Source organism: Magnolia sinica, chromosome 11 (genome assembly GCF_029962835.1).
Source record: "Magnolia sinica isolate HGM2019 chromosome 11, MsV1, whole genome shotgun sequence".
NCBI classification, from domain to species: Eukaryota; Viridiplantae; Streptophyta; class Magnoliopsida; order Magnoliales; family Magnoliaceae; genus Magnolia; species Magnolia sinica.
Window position 1 is genome coordinate 27,754,710 of NC_080583.1, and position 9,844 is coordinate 27,764,553.

The following is a 9,844-nucleotide window of genomic DNA, read 5'->3' on the forward strand; positions in this document are numbered from 1 at the left end:
TCTTCTAAACCAAAATTAGTTACTTGACGTATCATATAGGATTTTATGGCCGAAAGTTGGGTGGGACAAACTAGAAATTGAGCGGGCCAAACTGAAATTTGAGCGAGCAAACCGAAAATTGAGCGAGACAAACCGGAAATTAAGCGCCAAACCGAATATTGAGCGGGATAAACTAGAAATTGAGCGGGACAAATCGAAAATTGAGCGGGCAAACATGGAAATGAGCGGACAAACTGGAAAATGAGCGGGCCAAACAGAAATTGAGCGGCAAATCCGAATTTGAGCGGCCAAATCGAATTTGAGTGGGCTAAATCGAATAGAGCAAAGCAAATCGAAAATGAGCGGCTAAATCGAAATTGAGCGTCAAATCGCCTAATCGAAAATGAGTGGGACAAACTGGAAAATGAGTGGGATAAACTGGAAATTGAGCGGGATAAACTGAAAATTGAGCGAGACAAACTGGAAATTGAGCGGGCAAACATGGAAATGAGCGGGACAAACTGAAAATTGAGTGGGCCAAACTGGAATTTCAGCGGGCCAAATTGGAAATTGAGCGGGCCTAACTAGAATTTGAGTAGGACAAACTGAAAATTGAGTGGGCCAAACAGGAAATTGAGCGGGACAAACTGAAAAATAAGCGGGCTATCCACCTCCAGAGCCATGAACAGACCTGAACAATGCATAGAAATTACCGTGAAATGAAACGAAATCGCTAGAATTAACCGTAAAATGCATGGTAATGACCGTGAAGTAAAGACATCATTCATAACAATATACAGCTCCTACAAAATTTACATCAAACCTAAGACAGCTCGGATTGAAAGGCCAACTCGAGGCGAGTAAAGTGGAGTTCAAACCGAGTTCGACCATGGTGTATTGCAACTCGACTCGACTCGAACACGACTTGACTCAGCATGGACGAGTCAAGCCGAGCTTGGCCCACCTCGACTCGAGTCGAACTCGACTTAATCCATCATCATGAAGGAAAGAAAATTTAATAAGAGGTCCCAACTTAATGACTCCAAAAACCCACTCAGCTACTTCTTCTAAGGACAACCTCATGGGCTTGGATATGTGTACGGCTGTATGAAACCCTCCCATACTCTATGGTTTTTTGCATAAACCCAACAATAAGGCTACCAGTTCTGGATATGTGGTACCAAGTCCAATCAATGGAATTTGACTGGATATGTGGGCCTCAAATTGGACCTTAAATCATGTCCTGAGTCTACCACTAGCCAGCCATGGGACCAAGTCCTTCATTAGATAGACAACATTCCAATGGCTATGTTGCTGAAACTGCCTAATAGGAAATCTTCATCCTTCCCTATTATCATTTCAGGGCTTCATCCTAAAAATAAGAGGGCATAATGATTTTTTAGTTTGCCCTGCTGATTTCATGTTTCCCCTGCTCAATTTCCAGTTTATCCAGCTCATTTTCCAGTTTGTCCCGCTCATTTTCCAGTTTGTCCCACTCAATTTTCAGTTAGGTCAGTTTGGCTCGCTTAATTTCCAGTTTGGCCCGCTTAATTTCTAGTTTGGCCCGCTCAATTTTCAGTTTGGCCTGCTCATTTCCTAGTTTGGCCCACTCAATTTCCAGTTTGTCCCACTCAATTTTCAGTTTGGCCAGCTCATTTTCCTGTTTGGCCTGCTCAATTTCCAGTTTGTCCCGCTCAATTTTCAGTTTGGCCCGCTCATTTTCCAGTTTGTCCCGCTTAATTTCCAGTTTGGCCCGCTCAATTTTCGGTCAATTCGCTTCACTTCACGGTCATTTCCATGCATTTCACGGTCATTCCCAGCGATTCCATGTTGATTCACGATCATTTTCATGCATTTCATAGTCAATTCCCTTCACTTCATGGTCATTTCCACGCATTTCACGGTCAATTCGCTCCACTTCACAGTCATTTCCATGCATTTCACGGTCAATTCGCTCCACTTCACAGTCATTTCCATGCATTTCACGGTCAATCCCGGCGATTCCGCGTTGATTCACGGTCATTTCCATGCATTTCACGGTCAATCCCGGCAATTCTGTGTTGATTCACAGTCATTTCCATGCACTTCACGGTCATTTCCCTTCACTTCACGGTCATTTCCATGCCTTTCACGGTCAATTCCAGTGATTCCATTCGGGGATTAATCGCGGATCCCGCGATTCCGCCCCCACTCCCTGTCCCATTCGGGGATTAATCCCGGATCCCGCGATTCCGCCCCCACTCCCTGTCCCATTCGGGGATCAATCCCGGATCCGGCGATTCCGCCCCAAATCGCTGCCTCGATCAGCGATCAATCGCGGTGGGCCCCACTTTAGTGACCATGGGGGGAAATAGGATTGTGTACTGAGTTACTCAGTACGCTTTTATCGTACTGAGTAAACTCAGTTGGGCCTAAGTATGAATGTATGTGGGTTATCCACGCCGTCCATCCGTTTTTCAAGATAATTTCAGTGCTTGAGTCTAAAATAAAAGTATTCCCAAAGCTCAAGTGGACCACACTATAAGAAACAATGGGACTAATGACTTCCACTGTTGAAACCTTGCTAGGGCCGACAGTGATTTTTATTTGTCATCCAACCTATTCATAAGATTACACAGAGATGGATGAAGGTAAAAAACAATTATCAGCTTGATCCAAAACATCTGCGGCCCCCAAGAAATTTTCAACAATATAATTTCAATTCAACAAAAAAATGAAAGAGGAAAGAACCTATGGCTACGGTTTTCTATGACTACGGGTTGCCCTGATTAATATATAAGTTCCTTATAAATTTGTTATAATTGAGTGCAGATCATTTGTGTTGAAGGCAAAGGAAATTCCAATGCCTCCCCTCAACCTAACAAGATATGCCGGATTTCCCTCTCCCGAATAAATTGCTTGATACAAAATACGACTTGTAATGGACCAGTTGTCCTATATTTTAGCTTGTTTGTTTAGGAAAAAATGCATGAAAATGATGGTGAAGTGAAGGGAAATGACCGTGAAATGAAACAGAATCATCGGAATTGAACGTGAAATGCATGGAAATGACCGTGGAGTGGAGCGAATTGACAGTGAAACGTGTGGAAATGACCGTGAAGTGAAGGAAGTTGACCATGAAATGCATGGAAATGATAGTGAATTAACACGGAATTGCCGGGAATGACCGTGAAATGCATGGAAATGACTGTGAAGTGAAGCAAATTGACCGGAAGTTGAGAGGACAAAATGAAAATTGAGCAGGATAAACTAAAAATTGAGGGGGCCAAACTGGAAATTGAGCGGACCAAACTGGACATTGAGCCGGCCAAATTGAAAATTGAGCGGGCCAGAGCGGGACAAACTGGAAATTAAGCGGGATAAACTAGAAATTGAGCGGGACAAACTGGAATTTGAGCAGGCCAAACTGGAAAATGAATGGGACAAACTAGAAATTGAGCGGGCCATTGGCTGGTGGCATGGGGAGTAGCTAATCCGTTTCATGTAGTATATCCACGCCATCCATCCGTTTTTCTATCTAATTTAAGGGGTTGAGCCCCAAATTGAAGAATATCAAAATATCAAGTGGATCATACCACAGGAAAAAGTGGGCATAATGATTTTCTGGTTTGCCCCGCTGATTTCATGTTTCCCCTGCTCAATTTCCAGTTTGTCCTGCTCAATTTCCAATTTAGCTCGCTCATTTTCCTATTTGGCCCGCTCATTTTCTAGTTTGTCCCGCTCATTTTCCAGTTTGTCCCGCTCATTTTCCAGTTAGGCTAGTTTGGCCCGCTTAATTTCCAGTTTGGCTCGCTGAATTTCCAGTTTGGCCCGCTCAATTTCTAGATTGGCCCGCTCATTTCCATGTTTGGCCCGCTCAATTTCCAATTTGTCCCGCTCATTTTCCTGTTTGGCCCGCTCATTTTCCAGTTTGTCCCGCTCATTTTCCAGTTAGGCTAGTTTGCCCCGCTTAATTTGCAGTTTGGCTCGCTGAATTTCCAGTTTGGCCCGCTCAATTTCTAGATTGGCCCGCTCATTTTCATGTTTGGCCCACTCAATTTCCAGTTTGTCCCACTCATTTCCATGTTTGCCCGCTCATTTTCCAGTTTGTCCCGCTCATTTTCCTGTTTGGCCCGCTCATTTTCCAGTTTGTCCCGCTCATTTTCCAGTTTGTCCCGCTCATTTTCCAGTTAGGCTAGTTTGCCCCGCTTAATTTGCAGTTTGGCTCGCTGAATTTCCAGTTTGGCCCGCTCAATTTCTAGATTGGCCCGCTCATTTCCTAGTTTGGCCGGCTCGATTTTCCAGTTTGTCCCGCTCAATTTTCAGTTTGGCCCACTCATTTTGAATGGCGTTGGTCTAGAAAATTTGTATATTAACCATTCTTCTTGAGTTACTGTCCAATGCTGTTATGCTATTTTTGCAAATGTACTGATTGATGATCTTCTAATCGCAGAAAATTCACCTCTTCAGTCTGAAGTTAATTCTCCCATCTTCAGTTTCGATAGAACTCCAACTATGGCAAGTTCCAAGCTTAACCAGTCAAAGCTTAACCATGTGAGTGTTGTGTATCTTGAAAAGCAAATTAATCGAACTATGCTAGCCATACAATCAGTGGCCTAAAAAGGGGATTGCTAGCTCAAACAAGCAACATTCAATGAGCAAAACCTACAACAATTGTCCAGAGTTGCCAATCACTATGATTTCTGTCTTATTGCCTGTCCATATAATGGTCACTAGATCAACACTCCCAACCACAACCATGTGTGGTGTGGATGGCATTTCACACAATGTCTGTGAAGCATGGATCATACACTATTTTGCTTGTTTCTTAGTTACTTCCATCCTTTTCATGTTAACAAAGCTGCAATCACGATGCTACATGTGGTGGTTGCTAAAGAGGCTGCTGGTAGCTTGGGTTGGCTGGTGAGGCAACTTTCATTGGATCAATTCGAGAATGAAAGCAGACGAATGGTTCCATCTAGGTTTTTAATCAGGCATACCCTAACAAAATGCTATTCACTAGACATAAGTCTCCTCAGGACCGGCACAAGAAGGCAAGCATGATCAGGAATATATCTAATTTTAAGGCTCTCTTAAGCAAGGGGCAGTCTGTTTATTACGATTCACTTTTTTGCAGATTATATCTATGTTGCTTAGGCCTCCCAACTGGAAAGCTCCAACGAATGGAAACTTCTTTATGGACTCATACGAAATGGGTGAACTTTGTTATGCCGCAGAGCAGATATTTATGCAGGAACCCATGATATTGCAATTGAAGGCTCCAATTAAAGTATTCGGTGATCTGCATGGTCAGATTGGTGACTGATGCGCCTAATCGGGAAACTTGAAGTTGCTATGTTTTCTTTATGTATGCATGGTTTATTTTCCCTTGTAAGAAATAGATTCTTTCATATGCATATTACTCCTTTTAGTTGGGGATTTATTTTAGTGCTCAACTAGTAGTCCTTGGAATATTCATTTGAGCGGGACAAACTGGAAATTTAGCGGGCCAAACTGGAAATTGAGCGGGCTAAATTGGAAAATGAGCGGGACAAACTGGAAAATGATTAGAAATTGAGCGGGCAAACATGGAAATGAGTGGGACAAACTGGAAATTGAGCGAGACAAACAGGAAATTGAGTTGGCCAAATTGGAAATTGAGTGGGCCAAACTGAAAATTGAGCAAGCCAAACTGGAAATTGAGGGGGCCAAAATTGAGCGGGCCAAATTGGAAATTAAGCGGGCAAACATGGAAATGAGCGGGACAAACTAGAATTTCAGCGGGCCAAATTGAAAATTTAGCGGACCAAACTTGAAATTAAGCTGGCCAAACTGGAAATTGAGTGGGATAAACTGGAAATTGAGCGGGACATTGAATGAATCTCAGTGGGCCAATTTGGAAATTGAGTGGAACAAACTGGTAATTGAGCGGGCCAAACTGGAAATTGTGGAAGTTGCAACTTGCTCACTGTCAAATTGCCCTGGGTATACTTCTAAATTCAAATAAGCCATTTGAAACCAGTGAGGTACTAACAGCAACTAGGTTGCGGTGCTGAGTAATAGGCAGTGCAGTAATGTGATTGTCCTGGTATGCTTCCCATATCCACCAATTCATCCTTTTTCTTGTTACACTTTTATTTTTTCTTATATAGGTGTAGATTCTACCAAAGAAAGCAGCTGCTTTACGGGTCATTTATATCTCAAATTATCATGCCTTAATCTTTTGTAACTTTTTCTCGGTACTGTCATGTGGTTGATTGAAATGTTCTTTTGCCATTTTCCCACATATGTTGGCTTCACTTGACTTTCTTAACCAAATGTACCTTTTCTTTTGTGTTTCTTTTCTTTTCCGCTCAATTTTTTTATTTTCTGACATTCCTCTTAATTTCCTTTGTTCCATTGTCATCTTTGTATCATCGTGTAATTGTCCAGCCTTAGTTTAATGCTCCGGTGCTCCTGGCAACTTCGTTTTACACAATAGATTTGAACAGGGCTCCTTATGCTTGTGTCAAATACTCAGCCTATCATATCAGTGCCAATATATTACAACATAAGAAATTAAGTGAGGCAGCATAAGAAATTTAGTACGATAAACTGAAAATGAGCGAGGTTACTTAGAAATTGAGCAAGACAACCAAAACATTATTGCATGAGAGAAAATATATTACAACATATATCATACAAAACACTAAATAAATTACAAAGTATGCTACACATCAGGTATGAGAAACTTGCACGTCCGACGATTATGTCCGGATTGTTTGCATCGACCGCACTTTAATGTTTTTGATTCTTCTCCACGTGAGGGAATTCTTAACTTTTTTGGTCTTCCAGATGGCCTCTTCTGTCCCGGGGGTTTAATTTTCGCACAGTACTCCTTGAAGCCATCGGTAATCTCCCATTCGCTCATATCACGTACTGGGTACACCGATTCGTTATATGTGCTCAAGTTATTTTGCACTGTGTAGAATGGGGAGCAGTACGAGTAATGAGGAAGATTGTAATTTATACATGAGGACAGGGCATGCAAACAAGGGTACCCCTTCATGTCAAACTCACGACATGTACATGAAAGCGAGCTGAGCTTGACTGTATCATTATAATTTCCCACGACGTGGTACTCATCTCGAGAAATCGAATGACAACGAACATCTCGCGCCTTCTGTATAAGATCCTTTAACTGTTGCTCCGCCCATGGTGTCAACGGACCGACAAATGAGGCTGCAGATTCTCTTCTCTTGTAAAATAATTCTTGTATCTTACATCTTACAGCCTCTATCAATTTGGTAACAGGGTATTCCCGCGCTTCTTTGAAGAGGGCGTTAACACACTCAGATATATTTGTGGTGACCAAGTTGAATCTTTTACCTGTAAAGTGAGACGATGCCCATCTCTCGTATCCGATTTCTTTCAGCCATGCATGTATTGTGGGGTTGGCCATTTCAATATCATGCATTAATTTTTCAAATTCAGCCCTCCCACATGTCTTCATGCCCGCCAGTAGTATATCTCCAACGACTTGTCTTTAAAGGTGTCCACCAAGTTTCTATAAATATGGTACGCACAATACCCATGAATTACATGTGGGAATACTTGGGGAACCTCTTTCATTAAACCTTTATGTCGATCGGAAATAATCACAAGACCCTCCAGATACCTTAACGCATCGTTGAGGTAGGTAAGGAACCAATTCCAACTCATGCTGTTCTCCGATTCCCCGATGCCAAACGCAATTCGAAATATATGATTGTCCCCATCTAAGGCCGTGGCGATGAATAGAACACCCTTGTATTTACCCTTTAAGTGTGTCCCATCAATGGCTAATACCCTCCGCATAGAATTCTGAAAACTTCGAACGCATTGTCCGAGCGCTACAAAACACCTCTCAAACCTCCAAGTCTCTTGGTTAACGAGCACGGCAGTCACCATCCCTGGGTTGACCATCCTCAACTCATGCAAATACAGGGGGAGTTGATTGTAAGAGTCTTCGTAAGACCCCATTACCTGTTTAATTGCAAGCTCCTTAGCTTTCCATGCCTTCCTATAACTGATAAGAATATTATATTTCTCTTGCATAGCGAAGATAATATCACGTGGCCTCAAACCTAACCGTTGCTCAATGCGGCTAACAACCAGATCACATGCTAACTTACTGCTTGCTTGCTGGTGATCACTCTTCATCCACGACATGCCGCACGTGTGTTCTGACATATAATTTCGTATCTTGAATATTCCGGTATCATTCAACTGACTTGCGTCAACCCTCCAGTTGCATTTATCTTCAAAGCACACCACGCTAAATCTGTTGGAATTTGAGTACAGTACCTTATACTGGAATTTATTACGAATTGCAAATTGGCTTAGAACATACTGGCATCGACTCTTGTCCTTAAATGTTTGTCCAACAGCTATATCGATCGGTTCACCCAACGAATCTGTATATTCTAGCAGTGCTGCATTGGTGAATGCAGCATCATCAAATGGCACGGGAACTTGACGAGTGATGAAGTTTCCGCTTTTAGCAAGGTCTGAAAGCGGAGTGTCGCTTACACGTACAGCTCGGGTGGTGGATGATGATGGCAGATCTGCTGTTGTTGCTAAAGGCGGTGCCATATACTCATAAGTGAGGTTAAGGTCACGTGCCCAGCTGACTTGGCTACTCACAAAGTTTGATGTTTGAGGCGGCTCGGGCAGTTGATCATTGCTCACTACCACTTGTAATGGAGATGCCCTGTATTCAAATTCCACGCCATGCTCCTCAGGCAAGCTATCTATGTGTGTTTTCCAATTAATGTGTTGCGTTGTCTCGATGACTAAGGGAATGAATTTATCCGAATGCTCCATCTGTGTTGCCAGGAACTCTCGCACGTCATCGTCGTCTGCGATTACAGTTAGAGGGATTGATTCATTTGTGCAAGGATACATTACTTTCATCCTAATATCACAATCTGTTGGTTGACTCTTAATAATCCTGTAAATTCTATATAGAAGCTCCTCGTACGTAGTCTCGACACGTAGTGAAAAAGTTTTCGAATCCCCACCAGTGTACGAGTATCGCTTGTTCTCATATTCAATCTTCCCGCCATAACAGCAGATGATTCTCGTAGTAGACATTATCTGAAAACCGATACAATGACATTATATTAGTGAATCATTAAGCAATGGAAGCTTGCCATAAGACAAAACTCGATTAAATAATAGAGGAGCGAGTACTCACGTTCCATAATAGATGACGATGATACATAGCTTAAGGAAATAAAATGTAAACAATGCGTTAATTTTTTTTAAATAAACAAGAAGAGCTTATATGGATTACAAATTTAAAGATAAGAATGATTTCATGTGGTGCTTTTTAAATTCAGTGATGCTATCTATCATGGGATATCCATATAGTCTTCTATTTTAATAAGGGACAATTCTATGATGACCTAGTACACTTTCAACAAAAATATACAAACTTAACATTTCTACATGAGGATTTGGGTTCAAAATATGTTAAACTTACATATATTTTCAAAGATAGTCTCAACAACCAGAGTCTAGGGTTGAAATTTCACCTAAAATTTCACTATTAATTATTTCTAATTGTTAAAGCACACGAGAGATGTTGTTTCTGATCAACGAGATGTATTTGAGGATTCGAAATACAAAATCCTAATCTCAATATGCTCCATTTAGTGCTGGAATCTTTTCCTCAAACCTTTATACATTTGCTTCTAGTTAGTGCTAAGTGCTAAAAGTTATGAGAAATATCATCTCTAACTTATGAGATTTCTTATTGAATTTTCATTGTTAACTCCTAGTGCGGGTTTTAAGTGTAGGGAGTGCTTAAATTGGATCTAATGTACAATGTAATGGGTAAGGAACTACTTACAATGCCTAAACT

At 41.6% G+C, this 9,844-nt stretch overlaps 1 protein-coding gene across 1 annotated transcript; it reads right to left on the bottom strand.

Annotated features, from left to right (window-relative positions):
* Window positions 1–6,667: 6,667 nt before the first annotated feature.
* On the bottom strand, window positions 6,668–7,399 carry LOC131218072 (uncharacterized). Its single transcript, XM_058212757.1, has one exon. It carries the CDS (start codon window positions 7,397–7,399, stop codon window positions 6,668–6,670), a length of 732 nt encoding a protein of 243 aa, XP_058068740.1.
* Window positions 7,400–9,844: the final 2,445 nt, after the last annotated feature.

Bases quoted from the DNA above. Each gene is read 5' to 3' on its own strand.
- LOC131218072 (XM_058212757.1), bottom strand. From the start codon at position 7,399: ATGGCCAACCCCACAATACATGCATGGCTGAAAGAAATCGGATACGAG.